Below are 22,885 nucleotides of genomic sequence, written 5' to 3' on the forward strand. Positions count from 1 at the left end.
CATGGCGCAACCATGTTTCTGTCTGAAAAAACTGTCATTAAACTTGAAATAAGTGGTGGAAAGGCAGAGGTCCAGCAGGGTGCAGATCTTTGACTGGTGGAAAGATCTGCAGGCACTTAAGTAATTTTGTCTGCACAAGAGAAACTGAGAGATGGGGCGCAGGGTAATTTAACTGTCCAAATATAATGTTTGTCTTCCCTCACAGCTGCAGAGGTCAATACAAACCTTTCAACATCTTTCCCTCTATTTCTTCCTATCATATGATAACCCTGGTCTATTATTACTCAGATATTGGTTAGGTGATCACTTCTGTTGTTTCTGCAGAGCTAATTAGTGAAAACCATTAAGCAGTTGAATTAAAAAAGAGGTAATAAATAGTTAACCTACTCTAACATGCTCACATAAGCCTTTTCTACTTTTCTCTTATCAACTCCTGATGCTCTCATAAAGTATTCATCCTCCTTTCATTCATTCATCTTTCACACGGCTGTTTCCAATTGGCTTAGAGACATTCTTGGAATGCCAGGGCATTGTTGTTTTGTGCAGTGTGTGCATATCTCCCCTCTACCCCCCATTCACTTCTTCATGTTAAGGAACAGAAAGATGGGAGAGTAAGAAAAAAGATGGATACTACAAAGAAAAAGTAGAGAAACAAAAACAGAGACAAATGGGGTTGTTTTGCAACTGTGTTTTAGTTCTGATAGTGTCGTAAGTACTAGTCACTTGCTTGCAAGCAAACAGGTAATTGTTCTGTCTATAATCATCTCATTCCTGTTATTGGGGGTCAAACCCCAAAGGAGATAGGGGAATGTGGATCCGCTTTTTGAAAATTTCAAAAAATGGTTAATCATAGCATCACTGCTGCAATTTGTTGAATTGCCAACCTGCTTGGACCATTCTGGGCCAAAATGTATATTGAGAGCTAACAGCTTAAAGATTTTTTTAAATCTTTATTTTATGTAAACCTAAATCCTGATTTAGACCTGCCTTTCTCAGTGTCTCTGACCAAAACTCATGTGACACCACCAGTCCTGCAGGAGTGGAGGGTAGTTGTTACAGCCAGTTATACACATCCCAACTTTTGTACCGTATTTTCTGGACTATAAGATGCACTTAAAAGCCTTCAATTTTATCAAAAAAGACAGTACGCCTTATAATATATTTAAATACTGATACAGGTGAACCAGCTCTGCTAGAGCACTGAAATTGTCCATTTTGGATGAAGCGTGGTGCATGCGGTCCGCACAAAGTTACAAAAATTGGGAGGTGCGTGACAATGCACCTTATTGTCCGGTGCACTTTATATATGACAAAAGTTTGAAAATGGACCATTCATTGACAGTGCGTCTTATAATCCAGTGTGCCCTATAGTGTGGAAAATACGGTAACCTATCACATGAGGCACAAAAAGCAACTTTGCAAAACAAGAAGAGCAGCAGAGCAGTATCTGGAAGCAGGTTAATTTCTATAGGTACTCATACAACTGAACAGAAGTGAACAGAAATTATTGCATAAACTTTAGAAAAATATTTAGTGAAGATAAAACTATATGAAGAATATACCTCCTGTGCACAGCTTTTCTTCATGAGAGTCCATCTGCAAAAAGTTTTTTGTTTTTTTTTTCAGTAGCAACATCTATAGTTTAAAGAGGAGAACTGCAATGAGTTCTGCACATTTGCACCACTGGTATAAATGACATCTATAGCCTTTTAGTGTCATCATTTGCCATGCCATGAGTTGGGCGCCAGTATAATCGCAGCTTGAGGTCATGCACAAAGCTCGGCAAAGATTTATCACTAGAGGGGGTGTTAAAAATCCTACAATACTTCTGTCCCATAAATGTTTTTTTCAAGGAATACGAAACTTGGGAAATTACAAGTTGGCTAACATAGAAGCTTAGGGACACAATTATGTTCAATATTACCCCTCCCTAACAGCATGTTGGCAGCTGATGTGTTTTCTGGGCCATTAGCTGACTCGTGAACCAAGAAGTCTTCTGTTTGCAGGGTCTGCGGGGTGTGGGAAGGGACATGTGTCAGGTGATTTGGACCCCTTTCATAACTGTTTGCTGTTTTAGTTGGGTTTTTTTTGTCTCTTCTGTTTTTTACATTTTACAATCCACAGTGTTTAAAATTACAATTGAGTAACATGTAAATGTTTTATTATTAGGCAGAAGACACTGTTGACATATTACTCAGGCAGAGTCAAACCTTTTAAAGGGACAAACCAAAGTACCATACAGACAAATATTTACTGTTTTATTTCAATTACACCTAAATAAAGTTTTATATCACTATCACACACACAGAATACTGTCATACAAACAATCCTACATATCCACATTCACTTTAGTGTAGCTTTGGGGTACCAGTTAAAAATAGTGCATTACAATTTCATTACTGTTACCACGACAGCTGGTCTGGACAAAAAGGCACCACAGCGTCTCTATGACTTTGTCCTACAGTTTTATTTACATTCCTCTTTTTCCCATGACTCATGAGTAAGTTAATCTAAAACGCAGAAGGCCCAGCACTAGCAGGCCGAGTCATGCAGAGACCGGAGCCGTATACCTACAGGCCATTGAAAGCAAGAGAAACTCCTGAGAGGATCCAGTCCTTCACTGTGGGCTTTCTAATGAGAATAAAGTTCAAACTAAAAAAGATGTGCATGATAGATAAATGGACTGATAACTGAATAGCTGGATGGAGAGCCATTGGGACACCCATGTCTTGTTTTTCCACACACTTAACTATGTTAGTCAAAGTTTGTAGCCTGTTAAATTGATTCCATGAAAGCAAAAATCTAATCAAGGGGAACATGAGTGAAGAGTATGACCTAGCAGGGTTGCAAAGGTTGTAATTTTATGATTTTGTTGAGGGCATCAACCTTGATTTTATTATAAAAGTTGATTAGTAGAGAAATCAACAGAATTTTTTTTTCTGTTGCTGTGATAGGGAGAGAGTGCAAACACACACTCACTGCACAGAGACAAATGAATGCGCACACACACTGAGTTCCATAAGAATACACATACACTGAAAACACCAAACAGCAGGGAGGCTACCAACACAACTAAATAGCAATTACTACAGTGTCTGCAGCCTAGCAACCAGGCTACTGGATGTCATTGTCTCTCATCACATTTCTTGGTGTGTGTGTGTATGTTTGCACACGCCCTCCTGTGACAAAGATCCTTTATGGCGAGACCCAGAATTTCTGTGTGACAGGTTTGGATTAGTGCCGCAGAAGAGGAGAGAGTTTGGAAAGAGAGGGAGGACGATAAGAAGCTTTTGGCTGCTGTTATTATTATGTTTAAAAACAAATGTGTTGCTCCGAGGTTAATTACATCCTGACTTTGATCATGCAATCTAATCCATATACAAGTGAACATCTGTATTATTTTCCGGCTTCCTTGTTTCAGTATGTGTTCTGCATGTCTGCTTATCCTAAATGTATGTTGTCTTTATGAGGAAAGGGATTTAGTTGACATTAATCTGTTTTTGTTTTTTGGTTGTTTTGTTTTGTTTTTTCATGTATTTGAACATAGTTAAAATATATCCTGTAGAATGTGATTAAACTTCACTAATAGCTCTGAAACATTCAAGTATACATATTGAGCCTACATACTTGCAGTCTTTAATCTTTCTAACTAAAATAGTAATAGATAATGATAAATAATAATAATAATAATAATAATAATAATTATTATTATTATTATTATTATTATTATTTAAAAAATAAAAAATTGGTGTGTTTTTATGCTTTGTTTTTCAATTTGGGTGATTTTATTTTATTTTTTCAGTAATATTCCCTAAAATGATTAATAATAACTGACAAAGTTACACATCTAAAAGTGAGAAAATTTGCATCCACGTTTTTTCATTAAACCTTTTTTCTCTCATTTTCATTATCATTTATGAGCCCATGTCTGTAACCCATTACCACTTAAAAGTAATCCACCATAACCACTTGTGCATGCACGCTCATGCAAACGTGCAGGTCTATATTTCATGAAGCTAACAAAAAACATCTTCACAATCCCCTTTGATTTAGCAATTTAAACCAGCTGATGAAAGCAGACTAATTCAAATAACATTTATTCATGAGCTGTGTCCTGTGTGCCATTCAGGTAATATGTCAGCGCAGTTCACAAAAAAAGTGGTGGGGGGGGACACCTGCACAATGTAATTTTAATTTGAATTACTGTTTCATGTGCTTTAATATTCATCTTGCCTTTGTTCTCTGATTTTCTTTCTTTTTTTTTGTTTTTGTTCTACAGATGTGTTATCCCTTGTTGTTTCCACCCCTCTGTTTGAAAATTTATTTTTTTAATGTACAGATCTCTTTTAATCTTCTAACAGAAGCAACTTTGCAACAGTTTTATTTTCTGCATTGTATTTGAGCTGTCTGAAAGCTTTAAGGCTATATTTGTCAAATCTGATATGAAAACAGCCTTTTCTAGACTCTCTACAACTTTCCTTTTATTTATTCCTAACTGTTTTTAATTAGATTTGTTGTATTCTGTCAGTCTTTTTTATGCATTTTTCATTATACCATTCGGTTTTCAACTCTTTCATATTCTTTTCTTTTTCTTTTTTAACATTAAATCCCATTATTTTGCTCTGCTATTATTGACAAAGAAAGGAAGATTCACCCCCACAGCTACACTTTGAAAAATGGTCAGACTGTCACTTTTACAGTCTGTCTGTACGGTTTTGGATCTGCCTTGACTTTTTTTCTGTTTTATTTTAACGATAAAATAAAATGCCTATCATTTTGGTATCAATATCTGTTTAGGTACCACGTTATAATAACTTATAAATGCTAATTAATAGTTAATATGCAGTTATTAACTAAGCTGTAATCATTTAAAATCCATTAATAAGCAGCTGCATTAAATAAAAAAGGCCTATACTATTTTGTTTCTTGCAAGCCAACATTTCTACACTTTCTAGTTTCACTGTTTAACTACAATTTCACAAACATTTGTCAGTACATGTCTTGCATCTTGCATTTTGGTCTTTAGTGCTTCACTGTATGAAAAGTGTTTTTATAAATGGTCCTTAATGCTTTATAAGGAGCTATAGTCATAAATAACTATTTTAAGCGATTAATAAATACTTTATAAAGGCACCCTTATTTTAGTAGTATTTTTTCTCTTGTCTTTCATACATGAGGTCACTTGTGATTTAAATCTGAAAACTCATGTGTCATAAAAAGTAAGAACCTTTCTTTCGGATAACAGCACTTTTGTAGCAGGAAATGAGCTGATTTAAAGGAGTAAACACCTCTGAGTTCAAATAAACCAAAGCAAACATGGCTCGCAGGAGCACACATCTATGCTCATTCTTCCTCATCCTGGTTCCCTTGACCCAACTAGAGCTCATCATTATTTTAACCAGTCGCTTGATGCTTCCTCCGCCCCCCTCCCCTCCAATGTGTCTTTAAAGATGTTGTCTTTGAGCCAAGTTCTTAATAAGCTGTTTGATTGATTACAGCTAATTCTACAAACCCCTGCAGGATCAGTGTATGCGAGTGTGTTGATACGTCCTGACACTAATTGTGTGCCGTGATATGTTTGTGTGCGACATTTTGTTTTGCGTGACTTTGACTGAAGCTCTCAGATGAGGAGCCAATTGATTGAGATGGCCTCCATTAGTCTCTGTGATTAACTGAGTGTGATTGGATACCGTCCCCGGTATCCATTATTATCCATTATTGACAGGCTAATTAGTTGCTGCGGTGACCGTTTAAACACAGCTGATTGTGTGCAACAGTCAAATGACTCCACAGCAGCCTATTAAGGAAACCTTTAACATGTGGATGTGTGCCTGCTCGGGTGTGTTTGCCCAAATTTATCTTGAAGGTGGCATTTTCAGAAAGTGTTACGAACACCAAGATCAAACACTGGTTCTGCAGCAGAACTGCATAATTTAGTTTTGGTGATTGGGATGGTCATTTACTGTGCAAGCTTAGGCAAGTTTAGGCAAAGCTGTTCATAAGCTCATTTGTTTAAAACGTATTTTTCAGGGAAAGACACAAAGTAGATGCTGTTTTATAGCAATGAAAAAAAAGAAATAAATAAGTAAAAAACAGACTTCCTAACACTCATACACATATTCCAAGTAGCAGAGCAGTTCCATAAATAAACAACTTGAGATTAGCTGACCTTTTTCTCAGTATGAGGTTTATATAAAATACATAAAACTTTAAAACTTACAGTTACAGACTAAACTTATATAAAGTAATTAGATGGTGATTAGACTTTTTTCACCCTTTCGCCACCCTCTAATCAAAATTTAATGCATCTGTTATTAAAAATTAAAGTCTACCCAAGAAAACTCACAGACATCCACAACTAAATAAATTGAAAACATATCTAATAAAACAAACCAGAAACACAACTTAATTTGAACTGAGAAGCTGAGGAGATTTTAATGAGAAATTTGATCAAGAATGCAATATGCAATAAGGCAATGTTTAATTAGCCATAGCTGCCTTGTATTTGATTAATGTAAAGCCTGTTGCTAGGATTTAATTTTTTTCCCCTTTCTCTCTAATGTTTCTCTTGTCATCTTTGTTAAAGCCAGTGTAGTTGTCCCCTGCAGTTATCTGTTGTTTCTTTTTGCTGTAGTTCTCCCCCAGAAGCCTGTGATCACCTGTCGGTCCAACACGTACCCTAAAGGTTTCTACTGCAACTGGCACCTACCGCATCCAACGTACATCCCCACAGCCTTTGAAGTGGACATACAGTAAGTCCATGTGTTTAGTGCAAATATGTGTCCGGCTTTCACCTGTGAATTTCTGAATGTTTTTTTTTTTGTTTTGTTTTTTTAATCAGGTGAATAATTTGCTGTTAACTACACAGTGGAACTTTTAACTAAAGACAGTGAAACTATATACGGAACCATTACTCTGAAATTTTATTAGAGGTGCTTTGCTTTATTTTTCTTATTAACAAAACAACTTTGATTGTTTAGACAAATTTAAACAGTGCAGCAGATGCTCCAAAAGCACATCAAGTTTACTTTAAACACTTACAGACCTTCCCTGTGTACACAACACCATCTGCATGCTGCCTTCATTAATATTATAACACCAGTATTATAGTTTAAATAATAATTAGGTCAACAGAGACTTGGAGATAAATACATTAAGAGTAAAATTTATTGTCCATGGTCAGTCAGAGAACAGACTGTTATGTAACCACAAGGGATGCCTTTTTAAATATTTTACACACCATCAGCTTTACATTGTTCTGAATAGCTCTTTTGTAATCCAAAACAGGACATTAACTGTCACTCGTAACTCCAATTCTACTTTCTGGCATCTGGCTTTTATCTGTGATAAATGAAGTGTTCCATTAGGATTCACTATTGACTCGCTAATCTTGAAGGAATGTAGATTTGCTGACTTCAAACAGACAAACCTTAACTGTCCTTCAGCCTGCAGGCAAATGAAAAAGCTGCAGAAACATGTAGAAAAAGTAAAATTGTAAATAGTAAAATCTAAAAGAGAAAATTAATTAGGCATGAAAAACTAACAAAGCCAAATCTGTTAAAGGTCAAATCCATTTTTGTGTTTTTATGACTACCCCTCGGCTAATGATTCAAATTCCCAAATAGAAGCAGTTATTTATTTATTTTATTTATTTTTTTTTTACTGCAAAAAATTCAAGACACTACTTTGTGACTAAGTGTCATCACATTCTTTCACATAAATAGAAATTATATCAATATGTCCTTATAAACCTTGTAAAACATATCTAACCTGCAAACAGTTATTGTTTTATACCTGTTAGGGAAGTTCAGCAATGATCCTAAATAAATACATCAAAGCATGCATAACAGTGGTTCTAGTGATAATATTACATATATATATATATATGTAATATTATCACTACGACAACTGTAAAATCCTAAACCCAAACTGTTCTGCTGTGTCAGGAAGTGGTATCACTTGTAGTCTCTGACTGAAACAATGTTCCAACTTTGCTTCAGCACTTCCTGCTTTCTTTCTTCACTCCCACTTCAAGCCATGTAAGACCTTGTTCGAACAGGAAACACACTACAAGTTACTTATTCATGTCTTTCTCATGTCTGCTCTTCTTTTTCTTGACCCCTTCCTATCTGTCTCCTCTTATCTTATATTGTATTTATCTCTTCAGGCATAACCAGCGCTCACTGACAGTGCAGAAAGATCCGGTCCATAAGAATCGCTGTCATGTACGATTTCCAGAGGTCTTCTCCTCCTACCCCTACATAGTTAATGTGACAGCGATTAATGCCTTGGGGAAAATATCTAACACTTACAGCTTTGAAGAGTCCAATATAGGTAAGACAGATGTTGTGTCATGTTTCTCATTCCACTATTTCACTTTCCTGTGCCTTTAGTCTGTTCTGTGTAAAAGCTGGTAAAACATAAGTGGGCACAAATTTATTATTATTATTATTGCCGGGGCTACATGTCACCTATATTTCCTCACAGGGTTTGGGTTTAAATTAAATAATTGTAATTTCAAGGTTCTAACAAAACATTTTTTTAAGTCTCACAAATAGTTCCTTCAATCTGCAAAACATTAAAGTGCTTTATTAACGTTTATCAACAGCTAAGTTCAAGGGGAAAGCAAAGATCTTCGTGTCAAAGAGATTGACGGGTATTTGGCTGAGGAACAAAAGGACTAAAAGGCAGAGTGTCAAAGCAACTCTATGAAGATGCCAACACTTGAGATAATGCATTCGTTTAACCACAGATAACGGATTGCCTTCCTTTCTGGTTCTCTTTGGAGTTTTGTTGCACAAACAGCAATGCTTGTTGCAATGAAAGCAAAGAAAATTGAAGATGCGGTTGCCAAATAAATGTCACCCAGCATAGAGGAGAATGCACAGAGGCTGTCAGAGAGAAACCAACGAATTGTGCACTTCTTTTTTTTTTTTTTTTTTTTTTTTACCAAAAGCACCACATAATAAATAATTTCCAAACATTTTTGTATAGCAGATGCCATTTAACTAAAGTTTTTGACAGTTGGTAACTGCCACATATCAATTGTCTTTTTTTTCACATTCTTGAAAGCAAAATACCATCTGCTATACAGGCATATTTTTGTCATTTTAATATAAAATTCAAATCTAAAAGCCGGGGTTTTTTCTTTGGCTGACTTTGTAAGCCTATTTTTGAAGAAAAGCAGTTTTGATGGGAATAAATTTGTTCAGAGGACCACACAATAACAGGAATTACAGGATTCATCAGCAACTCTGACCAAAAAGGCAGTGAAGAGGAGAAATTCATTTTACAGGAGGGATGGGGAGAACTCTGATAGATAAGAGAAGCGCTGCAAGCAGTCCTCAGCTCTGTTGCTTTAGTTTTACTGCAATATTGGTGTGCATGACACATAAACAGTGGCAGACACCAATGGGCCTGTGAGCGATTTGTGTGGAGTGTTGGCTTGGGGTGGTTGCTTGTTGCTTTTTAAAAAGAGAGATATTGTGTGTGTGTGTGTGTGAGAGAGAGAGAGAGTGGGGGGTGGGGGGTACATGTGTGTGTGTGTATATGTTTTCAAAAGTAACCAAATGAGGCAGTGACATGCTCTGCCAACCCCCGGACACAGAACTCATGAAAATGCTAATGGTAGCCGGATTAGCGACTTGGCTGAGGAAATATCCCTTTTAGAGATATCAAAACACCCCGCCGCTCCTTTCGTTGGATCAGCTTTTGCTTTCTTTCTTGTATGCACTTCTTGTAACTTTGCACTTACTTTTATTTTTTGCCCCTTTCTCTTTCTTCATTGTTTGTGTTCATGCTTTCATTATGAGCCAAATACTGTAGATTCTAATGAGATGGAAATCCACTTAAGTGGTGATTTTGTGAGTCTTGTGAACACTAGATTTTTTTTTTCCTCTCTGCTGATCTAAAAACATAATCAGTTCATCACTTAAAGGGAAAGTTCAAATATTTTGAATTTGTGTTTTATGGAAAGATTTTAAATATCTGACCTGTTTTGCATAGCTTTTTAAACAAGCTCATTTTGGAGAAATAAAGTTTAATTTAGGATTGATAAGCAAACAACTAGTACAAACGTTGGATGAGAAAAGGGGATTTATGCCACTTTTTTTGTTGTTAGACCAGCATTCCATTCTTTATGTGACAAAGGCCTTTGAACCTATAATCTGTACAAGACTAGGAAGTTCAGAAGTGTTTTTGTTTGTCTGTGTTTGTCTTTTTTTAGCATTGTCATTGTCAGATTGTTAAAGAATGAAATAGCTAACAAGTCTGCAAGGCACTAATCAACTAACCAACTAAATTCCTATTTAGTAATCTTTAGGGTCATGAGCAATTTGTTTGCTGTGGGCAGAATGTATTATAAAAACACTGAATTGCTGCACATTAATCCTATAAAGCCTGTTAATCTGAGTAAGAAGTGGGGTAAACCAGGGTGTACTGTTATCATTGATTAAGACAAATTATATTGAAAAATAAAATTATTAAGAAAAATGGCAAACCATTGATTAAGAAACAAATCCCACAAGAAATCATCTCATAAAGAAAGACGGCAAAGATAAAACTAACATTTTCAATTAAAACAGTTCTATACAGAAGAGCGGACCAAAATTTCTCCAAACCCATGTGTACAGCTGGTCAGTGGCTTAGTGTACTTTATATCTTAAAGCCATGTTTTAAATGTATTTTGAATTTATTTTTAGTGAGCGACATTTGTTTCTCAGCAACAGTCTGGGTGATCTCAGCACATAGCTTTCTTTGAACTGCAGTCCACTCAACGATCATTTCAATCTCCTTTTAGGATAACTCTTACCAGAGTCCAGATGTTACCATTGATCAAAAAAAGAAAAAAAAGTCAGAGGTACCAGAAGCTTCTTTTTCTTCACACACTAGATTGCAAATTGAATGTTTTGCAAATGTGGCAAAGAAATCCTTTGAAAAGACACGAAAGTCGAAATCTGCTTTCCATCCTTGCATTCATTTTTTATTTATTTTTTTGCCTTTTTAGCTTGTAAGTCACATTCATTTTCAGGGACAATGAGGAAGATTCTAAATAAATAAAACTACTTTATGTTTTCCGGTGCACTCCTGAGTTCCGAGTGGGCGTAAGATGATTTTTAACTGTCCTTGTTTATCTGAATAAAACGGACAAGATCAGAGATGAAATGTGTGTGAAAAAACTCAAGACATCTCGAGTCGTTAAATAATATTGTCAATCCTTAAGTGCCTAAATGATCAAACAATATCTTGTCAGTGGAAAGTCTTCTGAAGGTAGAGTGTAGGTTTTTGTAAATACTTACAGCAGCTCACTAAAGTATCTCCTCATTTATTGGGAGCAAAGCATCTCTGCTAGAACCTTTCTCCAGCAGGTTGCTCTAATTAAAATGACTTTTAACATTAGGTCTGAGATAATCTGTTGCTTGTGTCATGCTTTCAGTCGATGCTTAAAAAGATCGACATTTTGCAGTGTTGTGGTCAAGTAATTTACAGGAGACTGACTAACTGGCATGTTCTTGAACTTGTCATCCTATTTTCCAGTAAAATATTTGACATTTGGTTCTAAAATGTAAATGCCCTCATTTGTTTTGCCAGCCTAATCATAGCCAGTTACTTAATCAGATTCATTGTTTGTTTTATACAAAAAATGTTTTGCACTGGTTTTGTTGCTAATATTGTGAATATGCACTACTTTTTACTTGCACATTTTTTTTATTTTTGTTTAGTCGTGTTTTTTAAAAAGTGCCCTGAAAAATGTGTCATCTAGGACACATAAAAATATATTTATTTTATGTTCTATTTTACAGCCTTTTTAATAATATACAGAATAATTTAAAAGACAGGAAAAAAAAGAAATTCTTGGAGTTTATTAACCCTCTTTCTAAAACGTCTTCTCTGGCATTTTAATACTTTTACTTGCTAACATTATCCAATTTGTTCATGTGTTTGTCTTTGTTTCTGTATTTATTCAACCTTTCCAAGCACATTTACAAGAGAAATTGCACTAATGAATGAAAAGCTCACTCTCAAAGAAATAATTGCATACTGTATGTGTCTGTTATCTCAGTCATGCAGTAGTTTTTATTACCTATCATTGTCTTATTAGCATATTTCTTGTTTGTTGATGTGTGCATGTTGCCTGTTTACATGCAGCTTTAAATGTGTGACAGCATGCCTTCTACCCTAATCTATTTTATGAAAGTGTATGTTATCGAGCAGAATGATTATAATTGTGGCTATCTGTTTCGTTTTGTAATGCCATTTACGTATTTGGTTAAGAAGAGGTTTTATGTATCTAAAGAGGCAGGCCAGGGTGTTCCCTTGTGGGAGCACTCTAACAAAGACTGGGTCATTCAATATGGTCTGAAAAGCTTCAAATTGAATTTTCTCAATCTCTCTATCATTGTGTCTTTCTCAGCGGACAGATATTCAGAGACACATTGTTTGTACATACCTTTTCATCGGGGACCGATGGCTTTTCATCTGCAGCCTCGGCACAATCCCTGCAAATGGTTTTAGCTTCTTGTTTTGGCATCACTTTTTTTCTTTCTTTCTTTCTTTTAGGAGGGGGGGTGGTGGGTTAGAATTATTGTAGAAAATTATTCTTAAACAACAGTTTAGTTCAATACTCACAAAACACAGATTAATGAACTGGCAAATTATAAAAAGACATTTTAAAGTATCAGTGCATTACAGGATGGGGAATCTTGACATGTGTCAACCTTTAAAAAATCAAGACATATTATAACACACTATTTGTTTCCCCCTATAGTCCGCCTTTTATAATTTTTCATTTACGTTTTTGTAAGTACACACCACCAGTTTAAAATACACATTTTCAATTTTATCTAGGGCTGCAGAGTTGTGGTGAATGTTTAAATTTGTTGATTGGCCATAATGTCTGTGAGTTCAGCCATTTCTTTTTAACCATTAAATGAACCATTCAGTTGTGTTCAGCATGTTCACCCAGTGCTCATACTCCAATTTAAAAAATAAAAAAGTTTGTCTAAATAATAATTTAAAGAACAGTTTTATTTTGTTTGATTTTTTATTTTCTCAGTTTAAGTTGTAATTTGCATAGAGTGCACCATAATGTTTATTTAACATCAAAACTGCTTTTTATCCACCCATCACAGTTAAACCAGACCCCCCAGAGCGTGTGACGGCGACTCCGATCCGTTTCAACCCTCGAAGGCTGGAGGTGTCTTGGCAAAGCCCGGCCACCTGGCCTGACATAGACAGCTTTCCTTTGAAGTACTTCCTTCGATATCGGCCTCTCATCCGAGACCAGTGGCAGCATGTGAGTACTGCTGTGTATGTATGTGTGAAAGATATTTAACCTCAAAACACCCAATAGTTTAGCAGTTTTATTATTATTATTATGATTGTAATCAAAGAGCATAGAAGAAATATACAGAACAATTGTCTAATGTATATATTTAAGTATGTATCATCATATCAATAGAAAAAAAAAAGTTATACTTTGAAACATGGACATTATATTCATCCTGATCTTCTCATTTTTTTCTATTTAATCATAGCCACAAGCAATATGATCAGATGTCATGCTCAAATTATATTAAACTAGGAAAGTTTTAAGAAAAATAGATTATATTCAGGAAAAAAAATATATATATATTTTCCAGGGAGATTGCTTTGACAAAAGTTTTAGTGAAATGATTCCAAATTTTGGCTGTTAGTTGGATTCCTGGAAAGACAGACATCATTTCTCGGTTTCTTTGGTGTATGTTACAGTATCCCAGTAATTTCTGTGGGTTCACTTCCCTAAGGGCTTCATATAGTAAAAGCATATGTGTCCACTATAGAATTTCTAGGATGAAAGCTGTTTCTACCAACATCTAACACTGTAGAGTTATTATTGTGCATGTCAATGGTTTTGCCAAGGTGTTGTTTTAAGAGCTTTGGTTACAAAGTCTTAAATGAGCATACATTTCAACTTAATTCTTCTTTCACTTTCTCCATGCCTGCATATTTCCTGTGTTTAGTTTCAAATGTGTGGGAAAAGATAACCTGTTTCATTTTTATTTCATTTGATTATTTGGCATCACTTGTTTCTATTGGATCAAGCTAAGTGCAAACATGCTTGAAATGACTTAATAAGTCATTGTCTTATTGAAGTTGTTAATGTATAATAGCGCAAAATGAAATGTAACAACTATCATAAGTGTTTATATCAGTATGCATTCTGTCCTTCTCACCATGCTTTCCTTTTATGCAGCCATTTGAAAAAAGTTTTAAAAAGCCTCAACTGTTTGTGGCTTGAAGTGATAATTAAGCCTGACACACACTCTGAGTTTTTCTTCTCCTCTTACCACTAATCAATCAATATGTAAACTGAAACATAACCAGAAAGGTGGGAAATCTTAAGTCAATATTTGGATTGGGTAAGGACGCATAATTTGGAAATTGCATAAATGCATTCGATGACAGCTGCTCTCTGCAAGGTTTTCTGTTTTTGTGATATGCTTTGATGAATGTCTTTGTGGTCAAGGTTTTTGTTTTTGTTGCAGTAAGTGTGGTTTTCTGAAAGGAGAATTCTGCATATTTTAACACTGTTTTTTAAGGCCAATTATGACTGTGTTTTCTAACAGTCATAAAGGGAAGTGTTGCTCAGGAGTGTGGGATGTGTTTTAAATCACACAGACAGTGTTCAGTCCAGCTATTGACTAAATTTGGGGCTCATATGTATTCACTTTGTATATATAATGTAAGTGAGAGTTATGGTACCAGGTTCATGGACATGCAATACTTAACAAGTGCCAGAGGTCAAGAAAAAATGTCTGTTTCCTCGGATAATATGTGGGAATTTGTAATAGTATATATGTACAGCAAGTGTTGAGCTATGTTTGCAGCACAGAACTGGAGGGGCATATTTTTATTAGGGGAAACAAAAATTAACACAAAAGTGGGTGTGAAATAAAGGTTTAAAGATATTTACAAATTACAATCTAACTATAATATTAAAATAATATGCAATAACATCAACATGTCACCAATAGCTGTGGGTGTTTTTAGTTAAGCATGCATGATTTTTTTAAGACTGATTAATTTGCAGACAGTTTGAAAGCACTCATCAAGTTAGAGTGTGACTTATTTTAAATAATATCAGGGTATATAGTGTTGTCTACATTTCTACTATTAAAGGGAGATGATGTTTATTGTACAACAACAGCTTCTTTAGAAGTTATGAGAGTAAGGATTTTCCCAACTTTCCAACTTGGCTGAACACAAACAAAGATCGATTGATTGTTCTTGAATGATATTCAAGAGAATGATATTCATTGGCAAATCTGTTCACACTGATTACCTAAACTGAGGGAATGGATCACAAATCCATGTACACAGTTAACTGAAATTAGGCTTCTATTTTCACTTAAACACCTGGCACTTGCTGGGCTCTGTAAAGACATACCTGTCACATAATATTTTAGTTCAAATAGAAATAACTGAAAAAAAAACATGTCAATAGTTTAATTAATTTAGAATTGTGGTAACCTTTCATTTGAACCCGACTGCTTTAGTCATGTCTACTAGCAACAATGTATGTTTAACATTTAGTTTGGGTTATGGCAGCTTATGACTGCTTACTGCCATTAGAGTGGATGACAGTAATGTTTGTCTGTATTAGCAACACTGTTCTAGAAATCATTTGGATTAAAAACTGCCAAACCATGAAATATTTCATTAGGGGAAACTTAATGATGCAGCTATAATAAGACACACAGCACACTGGCTTCAGATATATTTTTCAATAACTACAGTCTCAGAGGTTAATTGAAGTGGGTATTATTGCTCAGGAATTTACCTTTGATGTGGTTTGACAGCATTGCTGCTTGAGAATGGCTTTCACATGTAGTATTTTGAAATGTGTGTGCGTGTGGAGTTCGAAATGAAAGCTGCGCTGTGATCAGAGTCATCTTTAGAGGAAACCATCCATCGTCTTGAGGAATGAAGAGATGACGGGCCCAGATACTCAAGAGTGATGGAGAGTCAGATGGATACAGGAAAATTAGGAAAAGTTTTGAAGTAGAGATGAATGGAGCGCATCAGACGAGCAGAAGGGGCGTTAATGAATAGCAGACACCCATAGATGTCCTAAACGAAACAAGTAGAGCATATGCATGACATTGACAATGACAAGCACAAAGATACATTTGAACTTTTGTGAAGGACAAAGGTGACTGAAATAGTATATGCTGCAGAATCCACATTTGAGAGGATATAATTCTCAAAATAAGCACATAAGTCTAAGATCATATTACCTGAGACTGACAGCAGCACAATGGAGGGTCGGTCAGAGAACTACAGAGAAAAATAAAATAAAATCAGGCAGGCATATGGACATCAGTGTGATCAGATGTACATAGCAATGTTGGTGTCAGACGGATAAATTGATGTAAGAGACATGAAGAAAAGAAAAGCTCAAGAAGCTGCTTTAAATAAATTTCTTAAGGCTGTTGGTTAGAAGATGTTTGCAGATCAAGGAAGATATGGGCAGTGTAAGGGAGGAAACACAAAAATACAAAAGGAGATACAAAAAAATCCATATATGTAAAGTACATACTGTCTAATGTTCGGGAATTTGGGATCTAACATGTTAAATCACGGATGTTTGTGTGTGGACTAATGACCTGATGTGCAATAATAGTTGTAATTGTAGTGTTCTTACATTTCTAAATGAACATAAGTCAAAAAACACTTGTGAATTTAGCACTGTGTTAAACACAATGCATTTTCGTGAATGTCAAGAAAATATAAGTGCTTTATCTGGTGGAAGGAAAATGGAAAAAAATGGCAGTAATATTTTTTAAAAAAAGTTTTCTTTTTTAATTTGTGATTATAACTGGTCATCTCTCTGATGTCAGCTTTACAGTAAGTGTTTGAAATGCATTTAAACATATTCAAAGTGTGAAAAAACACCTTCTTGGTAACAGACAACTTTGTACTACTGCTACAAACAATTTATGTTACAATTAATTAAGAGAGGCTATTGAAAGATTTCCTGAAGGTTTAATCTACTATTTAATCTTCTACAGGTGAACTTGAGAAATAAAAATCACAGTGTATGCAAGAAGCTTTTTGGTAGTTCCAATTTCTCTAGACAAAATGTTCCGTGCTTTGTCTCACCATGTGAGACAAATTCACATTCACATTCACAAGATTAATGTGGGAAGAAACATCAACACATCATTATTATTTCCCTGTGTTATTTCCTACATGCATCAGTGCTCCAGAAAAGTGGCCATTTCACCACCATTGCTCCCTTGGTATTCACATTCTGTCTGCCACGTCTGCTACTTTAAGTCATCTGTATTCAACTTTCCTGCCATGGGAATGGTGCTTTGTACTTAAGTGAATAATTAAAGGAAGTAATTTGGCCCACACTTTTTTTTTATATTGGCTTTTTTTTAATTATATAGTTGTCTGCATTGCACCTTTGCACCACACACATTGAATATACATAATATATATTTATTTATCTGTAAATGGTCAGAGAGTAAATGTTTAAACTTGCACAGCAATTTAAGCAATGGTCCAGTAACTGATAAGCATAATTTCAGATTGCTCAATGTTCTCCTTGTGTAACTGCATCTGCTGTGCTGTAAATGCCTCTTTGCAGATGATGCAAAACTCCACTTAGCTGTGTTTGTGTGCATGTTTCCATTCATGCAAACACAGATTATACAGTCAGATGTATTTACACACTGTGCAAAGAAATAAACACATACACATTCTTATCATTACAATTACTGAGATCCATGCATATCATATGTACATTTTCTTACATTAAATGCGTGTAAGCACAGATAAAACAAACTTTCAGTGTAGTCCAGAACAGATATGTAAAACATGGTCATTGTTTTATTGTTTTATTTAAATAAAATATACATTATTTAAATAAAACAATCCTGTTGCTATCAAGTCTTGCCAAAAGTCAAAAGAAAAATGTGTTTTGTGCATGCATATGATTTCAAATATAGATGAACAGATGTTTATATAATATATATATGGAAGAAAAGGAAGAGCAGAAATATGAAAAAAGTACAAAAAAATGCCTAAAATCTCAATTACACAAACACTAAAAGAAGCTAAGAAACACAATAAGAAAAGGAGCCGGAGCAGAGAGAAAAGGCGGTCTTAAAATTCTTTTTCCTTTAATCTGTGTCCGCTTGACCAACACAGCTTAACCATCCCTTCATTTATTTATTCCACATATTTTCTCTTTTGTCCTTCTGTTTGACATCCCGCTTCCTCACTCTCCCATCCATTTCCCCCATTGTCCACCCCACTTTTTCTTCACCTTCTTTATTTGCTTCTTTTAATTTGGTTTTCTTTTTTATATGTCTTTCATCCTCCTCTTTTTTCCTCATGACTATTTCTCTAATTTATTGTTCCACTTTGCTACAAGTCTTTTTCTGTACTCCTGAAACAATGACTCTCTCTGCCCAGTGACTCATCCACGTAATGATGGTCTGCACAGGTTTGCCAAAAGTCACTCTTATCTTAGGAGCACTTAGATAAATCATTATTTGCCGTAGGGACATAAATCTATTAGATATATAAATATACATTTGTGCACTTGCACTTTTTTAAAACCAAAGTAAAAGAGTCCTTTTAAGGAAAAATGTTAGCTCTCTGGTCAAGGCTTAAGCAAGTTGTGTTTAAGGTTAAAGTGATATCAGGGTTACAGTATGTCCTCAGGAAATGAATGTATTTCAGAATAATGTTCTCTAATGATGGTTGCCTGTGGAAGCATGTATGTTAGCTGACATTCAGTGCCCAATAAAAACATTCACCTTATTTGATAGTTTTTCTGTTGTTTTTTTTTTTTTTTGTTAACTTGTTTGTTTGTTTTATGGCAATTAAACTTGGATGTAAAATCAATTTTAAAGTATTTGTATCATTTGATTGTCTGGTTGAACACTTAGGATTTCGTACCCTTGACCTTGACATGTTTTCAAAAACCTTTATATACTCATGAATTTACTGTTAAAAATTATTGCTTAAAAGTAAATTGTTAATTTGCAGTAAATGCCTAATTGATAAAGATGTGGCTCACCAATTAGTTACCATGTATCTATGGCTCATTCGGTGTGTTCCATTAATCCATTTATCCATCCAGCCAATTTTTTGCCACTCATTCATTCTTAGGTTGCAGAGGGATCAGGTTAAGGAGGGAAACCCAGACAACCCTTCACCCAGCAACACTCTCCAGCTCATCCTGGTGATCCCAAGGCATTTATAGGATAGAGTCGAAACATAATTCTTCCAGTGAGTTCTGGGTTTCCTCTCCTCCCATTAAAATGTACTGAAAAAAAATGTACAAAGGGAAGAGCCCAGAAGACATCCTAATCCAGTGGTGTACAATCCTGGTCCTGGAGGGACACTATCCTGCATGTTTTAGAGGTTTCTCTGCTTTGACACACCTGATTTGAATAAATGAGTGATTAACAGGCTTCTTCAAACTTGAAGACCTGCTGAAGAGCAGGGGAACAACTATAACATGCAGGATAGTGGCCCTCCAGGAGCCAGAATTACACACCGCTGTCCTAATCAGATGCTGAACCACCTCAGCTGATGTCTTTTGATGCAGAGGAGCTCTCCCTAGAGATAAGTTAGGTTGAGGAGCTCCCTAGAGCTCCTCAACTTATCTGTAAGGCTGAGCATAAAAAAATGTTGTTTGATAAGTATAAAAGCTTTTTCAAGAATACAAACACAGATAATCATTTCTGCACCAGGCTTTATAATTATTTGCAAAGCTTAATTTACTATCACTAATAGTCTCCTAATTAATTTAGTAGACTGGGTACTTTTAGTGGTTTGCCCCTGAGTTGAAGTGATTTATGTTTTGGAAGCTTTCCTCCAATCAATGTCCAGATCTTTAGTCTTTGACACATTTCTCTAGAGGCAGAACTCCTTACACCACTTGATAAACCAAATAAAGACTAGCCAGTGACCATGTTTGTTGGCAAAGAGCAGTTATTTTAACTAATTACATAACTTTCAAACATACTTGCCAACCCTTAGAGTCTCAAAGAAATAAGGATGAATACATATACACATAACTTTTGAGTTTGCATTGTTATTATGACACATATTATGTATTTATTGCATAAGATCTATGTAAATTACAGGTTTTAAAGCTACAAGACAGGAAAAACAAAATCATTATGCCAACAAAAGGTAGAGACTCACACCAACTAAAAACTTATGCAACACATGCTTGCATAAACATCATGAAAGCTCAACACTACCTGTGTTTCTGTCCACCTTTCCCCTTGTTTTCATCTTCTCTTCGTATTCTCTCCATGGCACCATGAAATCCCGCTTTTGAGTTTCCTTTTCATCTTCCCATCCTGCTTTACCACAAGCCACCCATTTCGCTACTCTCAGCAATTCAGTGTTTTACCATCGCCCACTCCTTCTTCCATCCATGCATCCTTCCACCCATGCATTAAGGCACCTGTCTAACCATCCGTCCCTCAAGCCATCCATTTATGGGCACACATGATAAATGTTTAGACCTTGTTTGGGGAAAACATCCCATCTAAAGGACACTGCCATAGACAGATCATTTATCAAACCCTGTCGCTCCAATACCCAACCATACTGAACACACACTCTTTCACACACACAGCAGATCCAACGCTGTCATGGTTGAAAGTCATCATCATTAAGTTCTGCTGTCAAAATACATTACAGTTGGTTTGAATCCTTTGCATTACCTCAAAAACATTTTGTGGAGACATACTTGAAGTCTCACAAATATTATCAAATTGATGTGCTTCTGTTAGATAAAAATAAAATAAGTATACATCTGTACAGTGTGTAAAGGAATTTAAAACAATAAATGAAATGAAACAATAAGGAGAACTGATTGCTCCTAGTTTGCTTTATCTTTTAAACGCCTTTGTGGGAAAAAAAGCAAAGCAGTTGTATGAGGTAGAGTGCTCTCTTCGTAAATCTGTTTCTCAGGTTTAGGTTGGAATATTTAATTATGTTCTATTTCCAGAGCTTGTTATGTCTCACTCTGTAAGGATGAATGAAAATTACTTGGACCACTGCCCTCCTCTCTCCCTCTATCGATTTTGATATCTCCATGTCAGCTCTCGGGCTGTCAAACACACACCTCTATCTGCTCTGAGTTATAGAACAAACAAACTCATTGTCCTGACCTCATCTTTGGGGTGTGTGTTTCACAAGTTATATAATAAATCTATCTTTCACCAAATGAAACATTGACACAAAAAAATAAAAGGCATAGGATTCCTTGAAAGAATACATATTGCCCACCCTCTTTAATGCCATAGTTTTAGCCTAAGTTCATCTTATCTTAATAAGTGATGAGAGTTGTAGCCATTTTGGTCAAACCTCAAAAATAACAGTATTCACAATATCATGTAATATAGTGGGATGTCATTGTAACGTCCTGCAAATGACTTTCAGCTTTTACCACATCAAATTTTAGTTCATCACAATTAATCCTGACTGAATTGTAGGCATTTTTGAGTTTTCTAAGGTAAGTTGACTGGGATGACCATCTTGAATCAGGTAGACTCCAAAACTTAATCAGTTGCAGAGGAACATCCAGTGAGTATTTTCCGTAAGTTTCATAAAAATCAATTCAGTGCTTCATGAGACATTTTGCCAAAATTTAACATCACAGTGACAGCCATAACATTTCATACAAACGTATTGTAATTTTAAAAGCTGCATACAGTTAGGTTAATTGCCATGTAATTGCAAAGTTTTGTGTAAAATTCTGTCTCCTTTCTATGTAAATAATCTGTATTTTGTGAATCGATTTACAGTATAAAATATCAGTCTGTACATTGTGTCTCATTTTGAGTTTTATTGACTTAAATTCAATATAAGTTGTAACATTTTATGATGGTTCTGTTAAAAATTGTAAACTTTTCGATTCACACAATACAAAGGAAACACATGCAGGTCAAAAATTCAAACATAACCCACGCTTTTTCAGAGTCTCTACATCAGAGAAGGATAAATTAGGTGAATTCTGATTTCAGGTTTAAATTTCAAGACATGTTGCTGCTTTACATTCTTGACTCTCTGATACAACAGCATAAACCAGAGTTAATGTAGAGTCACCTCCGTCCCCGTGTTGTTGAAATTACCACATGCTTTATAAGGGTGTAAAAGGTCCAGTTCAGGGTTTTTGATTGGGTGGTGGGGGTTGGCTCCCTTTTACAGTAATTGCTGCTATGGCGATCAGGTTTTCAAAGAGAGAAATACTGTTTGAGAAATTACCCCTGGACCTAACATTTGTGTGTGTGTTGTCAAATGGGTGGAAAGTGCTGGGGAAAAATGGGAGCTGTCAGTCAGCCTAATGAGACCAACCTTCTCTGTGCACACACACACACACACACACACACACAGAGCGCCATTGGGCCAGTGGAAGTGCCATATAATTGGGTTTCCTTTCCAGGACAACAGACATGCTCACTGGATTAGATCTGACCATCGACGCCAATTCCCTCCATGTCTCCCTTTCTGAGCTTTTCCTTCTCTTTGCATCCTGACTGTCTCTTTTTTGCATCCTTTTTTTCACCAGCTTTTTTTCCCCCATCCCCCTAAATCTATTTTTACATTTGTTTTTTTTTGTTTGTTTTTTTTTGTGTACCTATCAGTTTGTCTTACTGGCTTTTCCACCACAGACTCTTCCATTCCTACTGACAGGATTATATGGATTCTAGATATACAGGTGCTGGTCATAAAATTAGAATATCATGAAAAAGTAGATTGATTTCAGTAATTCCATTTAAAAAGTGAAACTTGTATATTATATTCATACATTACATACAAACTCATATATTTCAAATGTTTATTTCGTTTAATTTTGATGATT

General features: G+C 35.4%; 1 protein-coding gene across 4 annotated transcripts in view; it reads left to right on the forward strand.

Moving 5' to 3' along the window:
- Nucleotides 1–22,885, forward strand: part of cntfr (ciliary neurotrophic factor receptor) — a 210,597-nt gene that overhangs the window by 172,063 nt on the left and 15,649 nt on the right. For all 4 annotated transcript variants that reach the window (XM_037979341.1, XM_017410707.3, XM_037979342.1 and 1 more), the window contains 3 exons: nt 6,635–6,752; nt 8,168–8,334; nt 13,131–13,294. In XM_037979341.1, coding sequence (XP_037835269.1) covers nt 6,635–6,752; nt 8,168–8,334; nt 13,131–13,294 — 449 coding nt within the window. The remainder of the gene's footprint in view (nt 1–6,634; nt 6,753–8,167; nt 8,335–13,130; nt 13,295–22,885) is intronic.

Source organism: Kryptolebias marmoratus, linkage group LG14 (assembly GCF_001649575.2).
Source record: "Kryptolebias marmoratus isolate JLee-2015 linkage group LG14, ASM164957v2, whole genome shotgun sequence".
NCBI classification, from domain to species: domain Eukaryota; kingdom Metazoa; phylum Chordata; class Actinopteri; order Cyprinodontiformes; family Rivulidae; genus Kryptolebias; species Kryptolebias marmoratus.